A 17,212-nucleotide genomic window follows, 5' to 3' on the forward strand; every position below is an offset into this window, starting at 1 on the left:
ATAGTTGTGTAGCTCGTGGGAGACTACAGTGCGATGGTACATTTGAGATAAAGACGCCTTTTACTCGGCTGGAGGTCGGCGGGTTGCACCTCGCAGAAAACAATATAAAGGTAGAGACTCGCAAGACTTTATCACTGTATTAGTACTTTGACTATCATTGTTTTCAATTTACAAGCGCTCTGCTGTCTATTGACCCACGCCATAACCTACCTATCCTCGAAAACACTGTCCACATCACAACTGTCATTTGACCATGTTCACATGCGCGCCAAGATAGAACAACAGATAAAGAATCTCTATATGAGCTATGACGAGCGTCTGATAGCCTTGCTTGTCAGCAGCAGCAGATAGCTAACAGCAAGGCTCGTTCGCGCACGCTACGTTGCTTCTCGCACGTTTGTGACCAACTGTCACTTCCAACGCCCCTCTCAAACACTCCTGACACTCTCTATCAGTTCTCGCACATATTTAAATCTCCCCCATCTTACGCCGACATCTGATCTTCGAATTCCTCGCATAAATCTTCTTATACTCATCTATCGGCCTAACAGCAATGTCCGGTACAACTACCCCAAAACCGTGCTCGCTAGGGACATTCATCGTAGAAAATCCCAATCCTGCGGTTGTGCAGCCTGATACCCCAGAGGAGGAAAAGGACAATGAAGTAACGGAGCGCGGTGGATCTGGGAGGAGTGATAATGGCAGAACTGGGAGTATTGAGGACACAGTGACGATTACGACAACGACAGTGGTCACAAGACGTAAGGAGTGATGTAAGGAATTAGGCTTGCAACGTGGCTATACCTCGTTCTATGATCGCGGCAACTATACATTTGCTGCTCGATAATGTTCGTCTGGGCAACGAGATATCGGAATTGATACATGCTTGAGCTCGTTATCGCGTGACTTCATTCTCCAACTACTCAACCTTGGATGAACAAATATGCATGCAACATGAGGAAAATGAGCACATACAGCAACGGATTCCTAGTTATGGTGGGTTTCTCAGCCTTAGGCCACTCATCGAGGCTGTACCAGTGTTCTTGCTACAGTCGCAATCGCTTGGCTCAGCATACGAGTTGGTCTGACCGAGGACTGAGAACGCCTAGTCTTTATTCCTTAATTGATGAGTCGACATCATCTAGACAGCATCTTTGCACGTGTACCTTGCCAAAAATCTCCGCGGCACGCCTGTAGAATTACCCATTCGTTCCAGTAGGATAGGAAGCGAAGCTACGTATACCAGCAAAATAGGTCTGAACCTTAAATCCAATGCTATACAAATTGCCAGATAGGTGAATAGTGTTCAGGAAATATTGTTAAATGCCTATCGGAAGGCTGCTCACAAATCAAGAAAGCCGAAAGCCATGGCATACCATGTCTGCAGGGGTGTTGAGCTATATAAGCCAGTCATGCACAGTCAGAGGGGGCGTTCGCTTCCAGCACCAACCAGCGATCTGGGCGAGATTCCTGCCTCACAGCTGATGCCTAATGTCATGCGCAATCATGCAACTGCAACATGAGCTGAAGTGACGCAACAACGAGGATTGGTGGTTTGCCTTTCTGACCTGGCCAGGCCTCTTGGCGGGCCTAAGATGCTGGAGGCGCTTCCCCTAAGGCCCAACTCAAGATGTCAGCGACCAAGGAGATCTTTAGACCAGCCGTAGTAACTACAATGACATCTATGCCCGGTGAGCCAAAGCAGCGCGGATAAGGCTAACATCATTGAAATCATCCTAAGAAAGTGCTGTGCGGATTGCGCTCTTGACTAAGGTGGCGCAGCGTCCACACCGGTCAGCATGGAATGATGTATACATATGCGGGGTTGAACACTTGCGTTTTCAATTCATACATACTTCAAACTCCCAAATCTGCCTGCAATTTACGCACAGTATTAAATGGCCGCACCCCCACAGTTGCAACCATGGACACTTGATGTCAGTTCGCTTATCGTCCTGATCAGTGAAGACGAGGAGCGGAATTACCGACTGAGCCGGCGATCACTTCTCCAATGCCTCGTGGCTGCTCCAGTTGTCGGTCTCCAGAATTATGTTCGATCCTACGCCATGTTACTCGACACGAGCGCTGAAACATACTTTTCACCGTACGGAGTCAAAAGTGCCCCGCTGCGCAACATCCAACTCTCGAATGCTCTGAAGCTTAACAAACTCTTAGAAGATGGACGATATACCGTTTACCAGATACCGACCAGTAGTTCCAAGTCACAAAGCGTCAACAGGAAAAGCCAGACCTTTCTGGTACTTTGGACATGTGCCACGTGGGCTTTTTTCGCCGGCTTGATTTTTGGTATATGCAAGAGCGATCAGACGACCTGGGTCTCGCTCGCGACTTGCATTACGTTTACTGGTTGGTCTATCATGATCCGTCTCATTGAGCACGTCAATGTTATTCCCTCAACAAACGGCCTAGATCATGTCAACGATCCGAACGCGCTTGACGCTGTATTCATCATGGGTCGCAGCAACTCAGCGTTTGTTCTAGAAGGAAGTCGCAAAGATGTCAAGAGCTGGACTAGCAGTGGTCTTATCTACCGAGAAAGTCCGCTGGGAATTCCCGCCTCAGTTTGGCAGCTCTTCACCAGGATGGGCAGCCTCATGGTTCTGCTCTCGTTCCTCACGAGTATACCCAATGGAAGCACGGCAGACCAAGTCGCTTTTGTTATTCTCAATATCGTAGCGCAGGCTAATGTTCTTGTTGGTCAGTGGGCAAATAGCCAGTGCGTGCTGTCGAAGTTATCCATGATTGAGAGTATCAACGATCCTCAAAACCTTACAAGAACGCACATATACGCAAAACTCATAAGGCGGTTTTGCCAAGCTGAAGATGTACATGAATGGGTAGAAGCATCCAACATGCTTCCAAGAACCGAGGTCTGGGACAGGTGGAAAGTGCAGATCAAGGAAGACGCTCAAAAGGATCCCAAAAAACTTTACCGAGAAATTTCCAATGACTTCGAAGATTCGCGGAGAGCTGCGGTCTCTAAGCAAGACACATACACATCAGCGGAAAGCGCCTAACACAAGAACGTTGAGAAATGATATTGATAGGCAAGCAACGGCACATACCCTCGACAACAGGACATTTGGAATCCGCTGTCTCCTCGCATAAATCTTGTTGGATGAAGGCCTCCAGTATACCGCGCATTCGGAATGATCATTAGAGATTGACGCTTGATACACTTAGGGTACAACATAATGTCATCTAAGCTCAAAAATTCGATCTTCTGCAGTCCCTTCCTTGTAGAACTTAGCACGCAATGCTTCCCCGTCCATAAAACCATGGACATAGCTTTCACCCTTAAAGATATAGTATCTGTTAGCATCGAGGTCTGGATCTTCATCCGGAGACGCATCATGCTTCAAGCTGGCTTTGAGATCAAGCGGTACGTATTCGGACAGACTGGCTAGCGTGGTTATGACGACTGGAGCAAGGGTGGCGGCCCAGTTGGGGAGGTCAAAGTATCTTGATGCGAAATAGATGGCACAGGAGATGATGATCCAGACCATGTCCACGAAGAGATGAAGGAATCTGGTCGCCACCGAAATATCGGTCTCCTGCTTAGTACCCTGCTTTTTTTTCTTGCTTTGTTCATCTTCTTCTTTGTCCTGCTCGCTGACTATGACCTTTTCTTTCCCTTTAAGCTCGGCCCTGATGATCTCCCTGGTGATGGCCCTTTTCCTCTGTCGTTCCTGGTCTTCTTTAGCGTATCGTCTCAACAAATCCAGTTCATTCTTGAGCCTTTCAGTACTTGATTTGACCTGCGCCTCCCACATTGGATCCTTCGACTTCTTCTTGTTATACCGATATTTTCGCACCATGATTCTCTCCAACCTTTCGTAGCAAGATTTAAATGCCTCAAAATGATCCTCGAATTCATCCTGCTCTCTCTGTGCAGGTTTCTTGTGTTGAACGCTCAAGATGACTGGCACTGTACATCCATAGAGAATGCAGATCTTGTCACCAACCTTCACGTCACTACATGCGATCCCAAGTTTTCCAGATTCGGTCCTGAACATGGATCGACCCCATATGACAGCATGTACCCTTCGGCAAAATTCTGCGATAATGGAATTGCGTTCGTTGTTGATCAGAGCTGTGGTATCGACCCTGCCACTGGCAATGCCTCCTCTACTCACTGATTCTCGACAAGCTCTGGCATAGTAGTTGGGCGGATTTCGATTGTCGTTGCCTCTATCAGCGACAAGCGTTCTCCAGAGCTCGCCTGGTGGATCGTTGTCATATGGTGATTCCCAACCACCCAGATCAAGCCAAGATCTAGGGATGTTTCCTCCCTGTGAAGCTTCCACTACTGTTTTCACCGCGTCGATGACGAACCCCCGAACATAGAGGCTATAGTGACCTGCGCACGGTCTTTTTCGAAATTTGAAGCCCTCAGAAGATTTGAGTGTCAAGCCTTTGGTTTGCGCAGCGCTGTAGTTTCGATGACCATCCGCTGGTTCTCCAACCAGGGGGTTTGCATTGGCTCTTCCAGTCTTCTTGATGTGCATACCGGGATGTGCATAAAGCTCGAATGGTGCCTTTTTGGCGCGACACACCCATGACGGCAAGTCTAGATCGCGATCGATATCTTCCGGTGATGTTTTCCTCGCTGGTCCACGTTTGGCTGACACCGCAACGAGCGCTTCGACCTTGTCCCACCCCTCAGGTTTCTTCCAAGTAACTTTATGGGACATGAGAAGAGTGTGTGTCCAGGAAGTATATGTCCAAGATTCTGTCACATCTCCTATCTCCTTCTTCCTATTTTCTTCCCAGTATTCTTCCATTTCACGGTCATCTTCGATCCAATCATTTCTCTCAATCTTTCTAGGCTTCTCATACGTCCACTCGGGCTTTTCTAGTGACCACTCGGGCTGCCTTGGTTCCCACTTCACTTGGCAAACTAATCTTTTCCATGGTACCTCGCGTTCAGGTTTCAGGCGCTCCTGTCCTCGGTTTCTAGTTGAACGTTCCGGCGACAGACGTATAGATCTACCTTGTGGCGGCTCCAATGCCCAGGGGCGACAAAGAATATCCAGTGCCTGCACTGGTTCACGCGCGTGTGTGCGCTGGATGCAAAACTCGACAAAATCCCGGCAAACATCTGAGTATGGTCTGGCATAGTCGACTCGGAATGGCTTTTCTGCGAGGAAAGAATCGAAGAGTGTCATTGTAAGTGATACATCATCATAAGACCGGTCCGGATCTGCGAACGGTGCAGCGTCTCTGGCTATAGCCAACATGGAGTAGATCGAGTCTCGACATTCGGTCGCTCTGAAGATGAACATGGTCGTGACCAGATACTCCAAGCTGAGAAGGCTTCTTCGGTCCAGTGGATCAATCGTGTGTACCTCTTCCATCCACGCCACCATATCTTCAGCGGTTTCGTCATCGCCATGATCATCATCCATTGGGGTTTTGTGAGTACGAAAGATCTTGCCTGTTGCTCCTACAAGAAGACTGGCTCCAAGTTCTGAGACGTATTCGAACATACCAGGTACATGCAGAAACTTCTTGTCCTTCCACATCACCTCCGACAATCGATGCGTAGCGGTCTCGACCTCCACAAATAGCTCCACAGCAACTGCGAACTCTTTCCAGGGGATGGAGTATGGGCCACAGTGAATCCGAGCGTTTTTGGCGAGGGAAATCTCTTGAACGACCCAGCGACGGGAAAACCACTCCTTCTGCATCAGCATCATCAATGCGTGCCAATCTTCACTATAGATTTCGTTGGAACTAATCGTATCGAAATCCTTCAGATGCGTGATCTTCTTGCGTATGAATTTGATCGCACGCTCGTCTGCATTGTCGTCTTCCCCAAGCCATATGCAAACGTTCGATGATCTCGTGTAAATCCTGGACATCATTTGCACCTGCTGGTTGCGTTCTTCGGAATTAGCTTGATCAATACATATGGCGTCTATCCAGAGTGTTCTACAGATCCAAAGGTACAGTGTTAGCGAAAGTTACGTATGCAGTTTATGCTATGAGGACTAACCTTGTCTTTTCGGAATGACGGAGATATTTCAAGGCTAGCGCCAAGTCCTTCCTCACCCTCATCTTGTAAGAGGTTCCAGCTTTGTTTATGATTACAGCATGCTTTGGGTCGTCTCTGCCCCAACACCATGATAAAGCTTCATACTTCATTCTGTTCTCTTGCACCCATTCATATTCTCTTTTAAGCTTCCTTTTTGAGCCTTGGATTCCTTGAAGTTCACTACGGTAGCGCTGAAAGGCTGCGGAACTTTCATCGATGGCTCTGGTAGGGATGTGGAAGGTGTTGTCATAATCGGCTTCGATAAGTTCACAATATATGGACGGGCAGTAAAGTGTGTCGCCATTGAGCTGCAACAGACGAATTCTCTTCTTGGCTGGGGGCAAAGGGTCAAAGACGTAGGGTTTGATCTTATCATAGGCTCTGTGATTATACTCCAGAATCTCGGAGCGAATGGCCCTATGCGACAGGTCAGGGAGGATGTACACTCAGATTTTGACTCGATCCCAGGATTCAAACCTCTCAGGAAGGGACTCGTCAAGTTTAGCCATGTGATCGCGTGAGAGAGGCGATTCTTGCCAATCCGCCTCAGTAGGGCTACAAAGAGACGTATGATAGAAGGCGCTTTGGAAAAATGAGGTCTTATGTAGGAATGCTTGCGTACCGGCTAAATCACATGGCTAGCCTGGTACCTTTTTATAATGACAGCTGCGATAAGGATTATCACTCTTGCGGCAGACAAGCCATACTGTGTCTTCGCCGCCACCACAGCCGCCACTACTTCCATCACCACAAGGCTGAACTGATTAATTGCCGGTCATGGAAGAACTCCCTCTTTCCGCAAATGTAGTACCAGAGGTAACGTGTTGTGAATCATCTTCAGCATCAGCAAATCTCAATGTTCGCAGTGACGGACGGGGAAGGTGGTTTCTATGTCGATGCGGAGCGTTCAAAAGCAGTTTGCGAGCTGTGTGTTGAGACGATGGGGGTCGAGCGACAGCAGTTCGCATGTCCTGGGTAAATCATAGGTCGTCTTTACCAGACCAACCACGCAGAAGGACGAACGCCATGGGCGCCAAAGGATGATTTTCGAAGACTGAACAAGAAACCGGCTGGTGTTGCAGCTAGTCATCTGATGCAAGGTCCCCAGCTGGCCGATGCGAGGAGGGGTGGGGCGCGGCCCGCTCGTTGGTCAAATCCCGTGTGTACGCGTGCAGTGGGCTGATCCTCTCGCTGCAATCGACTCAAAAAGCAATACTCTCTGCATAGGGCGAGCTTCAAGCTGACCCATCAGGAATCCAATCAGCTGGGTGTTGCGGAATCGTCGCTGGTCGTCTTGCGATCAAGCCGAGCTTTGGCGGGAGGGATCGTCACCGGGCGGCGCGGGGAAGCCGCACCGGCACGAGTGAGGGACGTTGGAAATCGGGGCAGGGTCAAACGTTTCGAACACACCTTTCTTTTTGAACATACGCGATGTTCACTCGACTCAAGACTCCATCAGATGAGCCTTATCAACGGCTGAACACACAAGGCTGACGACACGACTGTATAGCCTTGTAGGCACCAGCCGTGTTCAGCCCCGGTGGCTTGCAGTGGCTTACCAAATCCATGCACTTAGCAATTCGCCAGCTCTTGCAGCTTCCATTGCCCCATCCCTCATAGCCATTCGCAAGATACCGCTTATTGCATCCTGATTCGGTTCACAAGGGGCTAATGAGTCTTCCCGGAATCGTTGTTGATGAACTCTTTGCTCTAATTTGAAAACAACGGCGGCTGATCACGCCTTGTATGGGAAGTCTTGTAAGTCTCATTTGCCCGTCCCGTGCAGCAACAATTTGATGTTCTGGCCCCAGCCTGACGTCAGAAAGCTCTCGCAAATCTTCAACGAACACAAATCATACTGCGAGCCGCGAGTCGCATTTAGTTGAGATGACTTCGGTGTTATCTTTGTACGAGTCTACCGACGGCCTGTATTCACATTTGGAAGGGACCGGCCCAGTCCGTCTTATCAGCCTCCTCGCAGGACGCCCGAGCGACAAAATACACGTCAAGCTTGTGTCGACCAATCTGGTCGATGCCGCCAATACGTACGAAGCAACATCATACACGTGGGGCGACCCCACGATCACCCACATCATCTCATGCAACGGTCGCAACTTCACGGTAACGATCAGTGCATACCAGTTTCTGTGGAGACTCCGTCTCGAAGATAAAGATCGACTTCTCTGGATGGATTCCATTTGCATAAACCAAGCAAATCATGAGGAAAAGGCCCAGCAGGTTCCCATGATGGGGGATCTCTATCAAAAAGCACGTAGAGTCGTGATTTGGCTTGGTGAAGCCTGTAATGATAGCGACTTGGCTATGGATTTTGCGGCGGACCTCGAAATCTCGAAATCTTTAGAAGAGTTCGAATACTCGAGCAGGATTTCCTCTAATCATCCTTCCTATACCCGGAACACTTATCTTCTCAACGAAGCAAATCCATCAATCGATAGACGCGAGCTAATACAGAGTCTATGTTCTCTGGTGCAACGGCCGTGGACAAGACGTGCTTGGGTTCAACAAGAGGCCGCTTTGTGTAATGATACTGTTGTCATGTGCGGCAGTCGTTCAGTACCATGGGATCACTTCTTCGCCGTCAGCTGGATGCTCACAGCCCCCAAGGCTTGGCAGATACCTGATTGGATCGAATACGACTCGATGGTAAATTCTCTGCGAGCTCTGAGCCATATTCAAAGTACTCGTCAAGCTATCTCTGGCGGAAGAAGTAATACCATATGGGGAACCTTGTCGATGATGTCGGCGTGCCTGGCCACCGATCCTCGCGACAAAATATTTGCTACTTATGGATTGTTACAGCAGTCACGCTTTAGATCTGGAGGTTCCCTTGCGCACAAATTACCCAAAGTCGATTACTCGCTGCCTTGGCAAGTCGTCTACATCCAGTGCGCGAAATTACTTTGCGAGAACGTACTATTCGATTGGAATCAAATGCTTCTACGTGCAGGAAGAGCCAAACAACGCGACATATCCTTACCTTCATGGGTGCCTGACTGGCGTTACACAACAGAGCTACGCCTTTTTCTTGATCACCATTACAGTGCTGGGGGACCGCAGGTGGAATACCATCCGTACACCTTGAAATTTGCCCAGACGCCACGCCGGTTGCGAACTGATAACGACTTGTACACTTATTTTACTCCGAGCGGAAAGCGTAAAACCTTACCTATCCAGTCGCTTGCGTTACAGTTCATTATGCAGGATGTCGTCATCTATACCAGTGGATGCTTGGATTCAGAGAAGCGTGGTAGTGACTTTCATTGCGAGTTGGCAGAATTTGTGAAGTCAACAGAACAGCGACTACTTGCTCTTTCGCCTTCCACATACATTAGTAGCGAGACTATTCTAGAAGCTTTGGCAAAGACCCTTCTCTGTAGTCGAGACTACAAGGAGCTTCTGATAGAACCGGAAATCAAGCTAGAATCCGAGTACCAGAAATATCTGCAGAGCTTTCTGGCTGGCGTGGTCAACCACGAGCTTCCTTACGCAAGAGACTTTCGCTTATCCTCAGCTCTCGATGAAACTCAACTATGCATCACTGCCAGAGGATACATGTGTCTGGTTCCAAAAGAGATCCAAAATGGCGACTACATCGGAGTTGCTTGTGGATTACAGATGCCATTGGCATTCCGAAGAGTTGGCCAAGATGCCAAGGGGCAGCTGCAGTATGAGCTTTACAGCGAAGTATACGTACATGGCATGATGTGTAGCCAAACATGGAACTTGATGGAGGATTACAGACCAAAGCTTAGCGCTGAGGAATATGCTTTTCTCAACAGCGAACCGCCGTCCAAAGTAATTCAGAGTCCCGGAACCTACAAAAAGCGCGAAAACTTCGTATCAGCCCTTGATATCGGGTACGAACAAGTGCTGGCCACAATAGGAAAAAGAACTATTGTCTTCATTTGACGCACTGTGACGCTTAAACAAAGTATCGTGGCGTCTAGATCGAGTGTAACGAACAACCTCCGGACATAACTCCGTCGGAGATACGAATACGTCACAACTCCGTTGGATGGATACGTGGATGGAGTGCTTATCGACCCAGAGGATTGCAAACACAACCCTGAACAGCTTGTCGGGAGCCAGGTCAAGTGCGATGGAGAGGCTGCTGTCAAATTTACATCGCAAATGGTTGATGTTGTACGCCAGATCAGGGAAGGTCCGAAAAGTCCCCTTGGTGCCAAGTTCTGGCATGGTCTTGCACCTGGCGCGAGTTACTTGTCCATGGTAAACATAAGCATATCCCCTGGTGGCGTAAGATCGATAAACCCAAATGGCCACTAGTTCGCGATGCACTCCTTCCAGCTGGAACTGATTTTTCTGCGGTCTAACGAGAACGCTACTTTGCGATGTGGACACAGGCCTTCCACGAGTGGCAATAGTCTATGGAGGCTGAAACAGTCGAATCGGCTGCTCTCGGCGATTCGGGTGTTAAGATGATAACCTGGCATGGTCTCGCTGATGCCATCATTCCCTACAAGAATAGCTCGTATATCGAAAGCGGGTGGAGCACAGGATGGGAGGTGTTGGAGAGGATGACAAGTTCTGCCGAGTGTTCTTAGTGCCTGGCGTTGCTCATTGCTTTGGGGGGCACTGGCCCAGTCCCCATTGATCCTATGGTTGCTGTAGTCGATTGGGTTGAGAAAAGTAAAGCGCCTGACAGCATCGACGGCGCCACAAGAGATGAGGCTAATGAGAGAACCACACGGAAGCTCTGCAGATAGCCTGCAAAAGCTGTGTACAATGGTACAGTCCATCCAAAAACCGCGGCCAGTTGGTTATATTCGAACAGCAATACGGGGTTGGCCAAGGTTGGACATGCTGAATATCAGTGGCTCGATGAACTGTGATCGTGCATCTGTTCTTCTGCCCAAGGGAGGCACACGCCACGGGTAAACCCTCCTGTTTGGAAGAGATGTGAAACAAAAAACAAAAAACATACAACAGCGGGGATTCGCTAGTGGTCACCCACCTAACTACTAATCCGCCGGTACACTGCTTGTATATGGCTGAGCGGACGGGAAGCCTAATTTTCAGTGTCCTATGGTCGTATGTAGCAGTTTATACAAAATGTACTCTGATATCATGCCGATCCATGAACTGGCACGCTAGCACGTTACTACGATACCATGTATGTTGAAGGCGATATAAATAATGCTAATCCCTGCATATATATCCTCTCTCTAGGCTAGCTCTTACTTCAGCAGTAAGCAATAAGCAGAAGATGATAAGCAAGTTGCATGCCAGGTGGTCGATAGATATAGCCTGACTATACACTGGCGTCGTGTCTCCCCGCGGAATGCATCGTTACGGCAACTCCGCAACTCCAGGTGCAAAGCGACGAATGTTGAGCTCGTATTGCGCATCGAGACGCACGCCATCTTCAGCCTTGTGGGGATGCAATAGCCTTGGCGGTTTTAATTATAGCCTAGCGTTGTGTTCATCAGGTCTAGCCCGAGAGAACTCTAACACCACTTTCGCTTCACGAGTCAGCCCATGCTTGGAAGTCTCCTATTCACGATGTAATATATTCTGGTCGCTCCCGTTCACGATTGTCGTAACGCGTCCCCATTCGCCGACCGTTTCTTAACCCAAGTCACTCGTTCCGACGGTTCTTTTACACAATGCGTTCTTCGATGTTATTGGCCGTTCCGGCCCTTCTATTCCTTAATGTTAATGCGTTGCGCGTCAGCACCTCGAGTGTTTGCGGTAAACAGTCCTGGAACACGCTTACTTGCAAGAGTTCGTCGTGGGGAAACTGTTGCTCTAAGGATGGACGTTGTGGTTCCACGGCAAAATACTGCGGAACTGGATGCCAGGCTAAATTTGGAGACTGCAAATCGCCAGTATCTTCAGCGCCCACGGTTATCGTTTCCAAAACACCTGCGGCGTCATCGAAAACACTTGCAGTATCCTCGACGAAACTCGTAGTGCCATCGGCGGTACCTGCAGTCTCATCAGCAGCACCCGTACTATCGTCCACAGCACCCGCAGTATCATCGAAAGTACCCGCAGCATCAGCGGCCCCGGTTGCTGGCGGAAAGATCTCCACTGATGGAACTTGCGGCGGAACTTCTGGCTTCACCTGCGTCGGTTCTTCATTTGGCAATTGCTGTAGCGCCTATGGATGGTGTGGAAAGTCCGCCGACCATTGCGGCACTAGCTGCAATGCAGCCTTCGGAATTTGCGGAGCGGCGTCATCTTCATCGATCTTGCCCACGACTGCAGTTCCGACTGCAACTTCGGGAGCTGCACCAGCACCCACCCAAAAAGTCTCCGTCGACGGAAGTTGTGGCAGCGGAGTGACATGCCTGGGCTCTTCATTCGGCGATTGCTGCAGCGCCTACGGATGGTGGTAAGTTCTCAATCCTCTCTCCCTCTCCTCTCATACTGACATCAACTCGCAGTGGAAGCACCGCCGCATTCTGTGCAACAGGCTGCCAATCCGGGTTCGGAAAGTGCGATACTCCTTCCACCAGTCCAGTTCCAAGCACCACCTGTGGCGTCGAAGGCTTCGCTAATGTTGAGGCATACTACGCTTCTTCGTTCAATTTGGTCGATGCGAAGGATGTTTCGACTTGTGCGACGCTATGTTTGGCCGAAGCAGAATGCAAGAGTTATTTGTTCAACCCGAAGCTTGGAAATTGCGCGTACCTTGAGAATTCGCTCAAGGAGGGAGAGTTCATTGCTACAAGTGGCACGGATCAGCTTTTCTGGGAGAGGGCTTGCGCTGAGGTCAAGTAGACTTTGGAGCAAGAATGCTGGAGCTGTAGTTGAGAGGTTGTCCAAGAATGATAGATAGTCCATGCGCGTTCCGTTCGGGGACATTATGCAAGACAGCGGCTGGTCATAGCTCCTACCGTACCGCCTTCCGCGTTCCTGGGCGGGCTGTGCACGGTAGCATCTTGGCATCAAAGCCCGCTCCATCACTGCTATTCATCCTCGTACCTATCACCTCCTATTTTGCAAACCACCACCCTTTACATGTTTTTGAGAATACTATCTGTGCTTGATCATAGAGTTCGAGCTTGATCCTATGCTGTCGCTCTTTCGAATCGGGCAGGTTTTGAAGGGGCGTGCTAGCCAATACACGATCACGAAAGAGATCCAAGATACTGTGTGGTTCGCGAAGTAGACAGTATACATTCAATATTCATGACAACATCTCATACTTCCCAGAAATCATTTGCAAGAGTTTGTGGTGATCAAGAGCGTTCTGGACCACCCGCGAGTGGAGAATGAAAGAGAAGTACTCAAAAGATTCCAGCACCGCAACCCGTACCTCCGACCTTTGATCGATGAAATCGACGAGCCGACTTTTCCTGTGACCATCGCTCTTAAGTACTTGCAAGGGGATCTTCTAGAGGCGTCCGTTGCAAGAACTTTGAATAGGCGAGAAGTGAGACACGTCTCGCGGTCCGTACTAGAGGCATTGAAGACCTTACATGAGGACGGTTTTGTGCACACAGGTACATTGCTACCTGGGCTTAACGATAAATTCTATGTGACTGACAGACGGTATAGATGTCAAGCCAAATAACGTATTCGTCAATCTGCAAGAAGGCGACGTTCGATTTTCCGACGTCCAACTAGGCGACTTAGGTGGATGCTACCCGGCAGACTCAGAGTGGGCTACATCAGGCACCATAGTAGGAACACCTATGTGGACAAGCCCAGAGATTCTTATGGAATTACCTTGGAACACCGCAGCTGACATATAGTCTTTCGGTGCTATGGTCCGTCATGATACCACTAGAAACATAAGTATAAATGGAAGCTAACATCTTCACAGCTCATCAGTCTTATCTACGGTGGAAATTTCAACCTTTTCCTGCCGAAAGGTTTGACACGTGAAGACGAAGAGTATGTGGTTGGGGTTGTTGTAGAGCAATTCAAATATTTCGGACCTTTTCCAGCCAAGATTGAAGAGATCGCAGACCCAGAAACGGTCCAATCTATCATTACGATCATGGAAAATATCCCAAAAGAGAAGACGACGCCATTTCGGCGAACCACCGAGAGAGAAGTAAGCCGGAGAGACAACATCTTCATATCGAAGATGATGAAACTGGATTGGAGAGACCGCCCAACCGCAGAAGAGTTACTAGAAGACGAATGGTGGGACAACGACGAGGAATAGCATCATCTACTGCACCATTGAGTAAGACGAAGTCGCTTGTAGTGGGGTGACAACGATGAAAGACGACAACAACGATAAGGACTGTTGAGATAGATAGAGATAGTAGGCGACCGATACCATTCACATGGATTACATCGAAGCAATCTATTTCAACAACATGTGATAGTCCAGCATATGGACATAAGTCATGAGGCGATCTGTTGCGCTAACTGATCTAGACATGGCTCCACATAATACCATCAACGCGGGTGCGACGGCACAAGCCAAGAGGAGCAACAAAACGATGGAGGCCTTATATGAGCAACTCAGGCCTACATCCCAGGCTGACCTAGCACCCGAACGAGAACTACTGGGTTAACCCATCCGTCTACATGCCAGCTGTAAATGGGTGTCCGTTTCTGCCGAGCCTTTTCCGAGACATAAAAATGTGCTGCCTCTACCATGTGTTTTGATTCATCACCACTATATCCCATGGCTATAAACTCTGCATAGACATCTACCCCGGATATCCATCCCTCGTATTCGCGCTATACGCTTGAACTCGCCTTATCACGCACCATCCAACCACCACCATGTGGCGACCACTCCTCATCGCCTCTCTCACAGCCCTAGCAGCCGCCGACTTCACAACCACCATGGAATTCAGAGACTGGCTACTCGGCGAAGACAGCATCGGCCGCGCAACCGAGCACCCCTTTGGCTTCCGCGGCTCCCTCGTAAACATTGACCAAAACAAAACAACCATACACGCGCAATTCGACCAGGACAGCGGCGACCTATCTAGCAAGTACCACGTCGCAAACAACTCAAACTCCTTCACGTTTACCTTTGCGCCCGACTACATCTCCGCGCGGATGGCGAAACCCGACTGGTGGCAGACGACGTACGATGTGGACTGTTCAGGACCAGGTAGCAGGGCGACAGAATACATTGACGTAGCAGCAAACACGTGCACGGTTTCGCTATGGGGCGCAGCGTTTTCGTCAGAGAAATGCAGGGATGGGGCCTGGGGGATAAGGAAATCGACGCGTTCGAGTTGGTTCTGTGATGAAAATGGGGTGCAGAGTGCTACTTGGAGACAAAAGAGTCTGGAGGACTATACGACGCAGCGGAAACAAATTGTTCTTACGGCAGGGTTGGAGAAGTTGGGTGCGGAAGCTACGGAGGCTACGGTCATACCTACGGCTACTGCGAGTGCGAGTCCCACTATTAGTGGGCCGGCGCGGGAGACTGGCGGTGCGGGCGCGGTACGGGTAGCTGATATTGCTATGTTATGTGTCGGTGTTGGTGTAGCTGTGGGTATGTCGTAAGATCGGGAAAAACTTTAGATACATTCCCAATTCAACGGATCCTTGTAATCACCAACCCCCCTGTACACATTCCTCGCCGGCCACTTACAATGCCTCCTCTTATAATCCACACCACTCCCAGCCGTCGTCCCATTCTTGAACCTAGTCCCCACAACGACTTCTGGCGCAACACCCTCCTCCACCCACCTTACCATCGCCATGAGAACATTCTCCTCCGGATCCAAGCCCGCCGCGTTCCTAGCTTGATTCCCAATACGACTCGCGCCCGGTCCACCATCGCAGTGCGCCATACCCGAGATACGGAAGAAGCGGTAGAAGTCGTCTAGCTGAGCAGGCGCCTGCTGCATCGTCTTGGAAACATGTTCATAGTACCGCGGCGAGTTTTCACTCGTGATGACGCCGTCTACGAGACCGTGGTAATGCAGTAGTTTCCCGCCTGTTGCTTTGAACGCCGAGAGGTCGCCGTTCCACGTTTCGATGTCGGCTAGGTTGAGATGCGCAGAAAGATGCATGTCGGCTAGAGAGAGGGTGCTAGGATCCCACGAAGGGTTTTTGAGGACGGCATGTTTGAACCAATCCGAGGCGCCGAATACGCGGCCAGTGAACAGCGTGAAAGGCGCCTCTGTGCCCTCGGCACCGGGCTGTAGGCGTGGGTAGATCAGACTGCCGTCGGCGTCGAGGAGAGGCGCGTAAGACCTGCGGACTGTCTGTACCTGAGCTGCGGTAAGACATGTCGTGTTTCGACCCGATGTGCAGAGAAGGCCGGCCGGGTCGTAATGACACAGATCGGGCGATTCGAGGATACCGTCTGCCGCGCCGTCGAGCATGTCGCATTGCGCCAGCACGTCCTGATGAATGATGGGCCACATTTCGAGAGGAACAAAGGTCGCAGACTCTGGACTCCCGGTAAGAGGTAAGAATCCGGAACTCCAGGAGGTAAGATTGTTGAAGGAGAATGCAGGCGCGCCAGCGACGACGCCGTCAAAGTCGTTGGGGAACGATTGAACGGCTTTGAAACCTTGTCTTCCGCCCGTGGAACAGCCTAGATAGTAGCTCTTCGAGTGTGTTTTGCCATAAAAGGTGTCGCTCACTTGCTTCCCAACGACCACACCAGTGTGCACAGCACGGTACGCAAAGTCCTCAATCACACCAGTGTTGTTGAGAAACGACTCGCCCGTCATCCCCTCGTGTCCATTATTCGTGCCCACAGATGCGAAACCCAGTGACGCTGCATAGTCAAGATCCTCGTACTGGATACACCCACCAAGGCCCCCATTCCCGGTGCTCAAGAAGCGACCAGTCCAGTTCTGGGGAAGCCAGACTTCCATTCTGATGCCAGAGGTAGCCGAGGTTTTGACGCTCAAGCCGACGCGGCAGATGTTGGCTGAGACTGCTTGTGAGGGACGAGTGCATGATGGGTCGGCGTTGGGAAATTGTAACGTCGTGTTGGCAGCGACGAACTCGGTGAATGAGATATTTGCCTGCGGAATGTGGAGTTTGGTGGCTACGGAAGTGCATTGCTGGGAGAAGCCATTTGAGGCGCGAGATTGATTGGTGGGGGATCCAAGAGAAACGAGGTTGAGGACAGAACCGATGAGGAAGAAGCTGAGAGAGACCATGGTGCCAGGCATGAACATGGATCGAGAAGAGCACTGAAAAGCCGTGCCGGTCTACTGGAGA

General features: G+C 50.0%; 6 protein-coding genes across 6 annotated transcripts; 3 read left to right on the plus strand and 3 right to left on the minus strand.

Annotated features, from left to right (window-relative positions):
- Window positions 1-1,457: 1,457 nt before the first annotated feature.
- Window positions 1,458-3,128, plus strand: CC77DRAFT_67757 (hypothetical protein). The gene has a single exon (XM_018532729.1). It carries the CDS (start codon window positions 1,899-1,901, stop codon window positions 3,036-3,038), a length of 1,140 nt encoding a protein of 379 aa, XP_018385970.1. The 5' UTR covers window positions 1,458-1,898; the 3' UTR covers window positions 3,039-3,128.
- A 90-nt stretch (window positions 3,129-3,218) lies between these two features.
- Window positions 3,219-6,081, minus strand: CC77DRAFT_1061135 (HET-domain-containing protein; the record flags this gene model as incomplete). The annotated part of the gene is made up of 2 exons (XM_018528394.1): window positions 3,219-5,955; window positions 6,020-6,081. 2 exons carry the CDS (start codon window positions 6,079-6,081, stop codon window positions 3,219-3,221), a joined length of 2,799 nt encoding a protein of 932 aa, XP_018385971.1.
- Window positions 6,082-7,485: 1,404 nt separating this feature from the next.
- Window positions 7,486-10,175, plus strand: CC77DRAFT_67694 (HET-domain-containing protein). The gene has a single exon (XM_018532728.1). It carries the CDS (start codon window positions 7,946-7,948, stop codon window positions 9,986-9,988), a length of 2,043 nt encoding a protein of 680 aa, XP_018385972.1. The 5' UTR covers window positions 7,486-7,945; the 3' UTR covers window positions 9,989-10,175.
- Window positions 10,176-11,699: 1,524 nt separating this feature from the next.
- On the minus strand, window positions 11,700-12,506 carry CC77DRAFT_1031019 (hypothetical protein; the record flags this gene model as incomplete). The annotated part of the gene is made up of 2 exons (XM_018526629.1): window positions 11,700-12,203; window positions 12,474-12,506. 2 exons carry the CDS (start codon window positions 12,504-12,506, stop codon window positions 11,700-11,702), a joined length of 537 nt encoding a protein of 178 aa, XP_018385973.1.
- A 731-nt stretch (window positions 12,507-13,237) lies between these two features.
- Window positions 13,238-14,222, plus strand: CC77DRAFT_1031020 (kinase-like protein; the record flags this gene model as incomplete). The annotated part of the gene is made up of 4 exons (XM_018526630.1): window positions 13,238-13,276; window positions 13,521-13,551; window positions 13,607-13,802; window positions 13,883-14,222. The coding sequence occupies 4 exons, from the start codon at window positions 13,238-13,240 to the stop codon at window positions 14,220-14,222; spliced, it is 606 nt and encodes a 201-aa protein (XP_018385974.1).
- Window positions 14,223-14,612: 390 nt separating this feature from the next.
- On the minus strand, window positions 14,613-17,171 carry CC77DRAFT_1049987 (tannase-domain-containing protein; the record flags this gene model as incomplete). The annotated part of the gene is made up of 3 exons (XM_018527604.1): window positions 14,613-15,264; window positions 15,352-15,515; window positions 15,621-17,171. Coding segments are annotated over 3 exons (1,919 nt in total), but the record flags the coding sequence as incomplete, so codon positions are not given.
- Between the last annotated feature and the right edge of the window lie 41 nt (window positions 17,172-17,212).

The sequence above is a fragment of the Alternaria alternata genome (genome assembly GCF_001642055.1).
Source record: "Alternaria alternata strain SRC1lrK2f unplaced genomic scaffold CC77scaffold_10, whole genome shotgun sequence".
Taxonomy (NCBI): Eukaryota; Fungi; Ascomycota; class Dothideomycetes; order Pleosporales; family Pleosporaceae; genus Alternaria; species Alternaria alternata.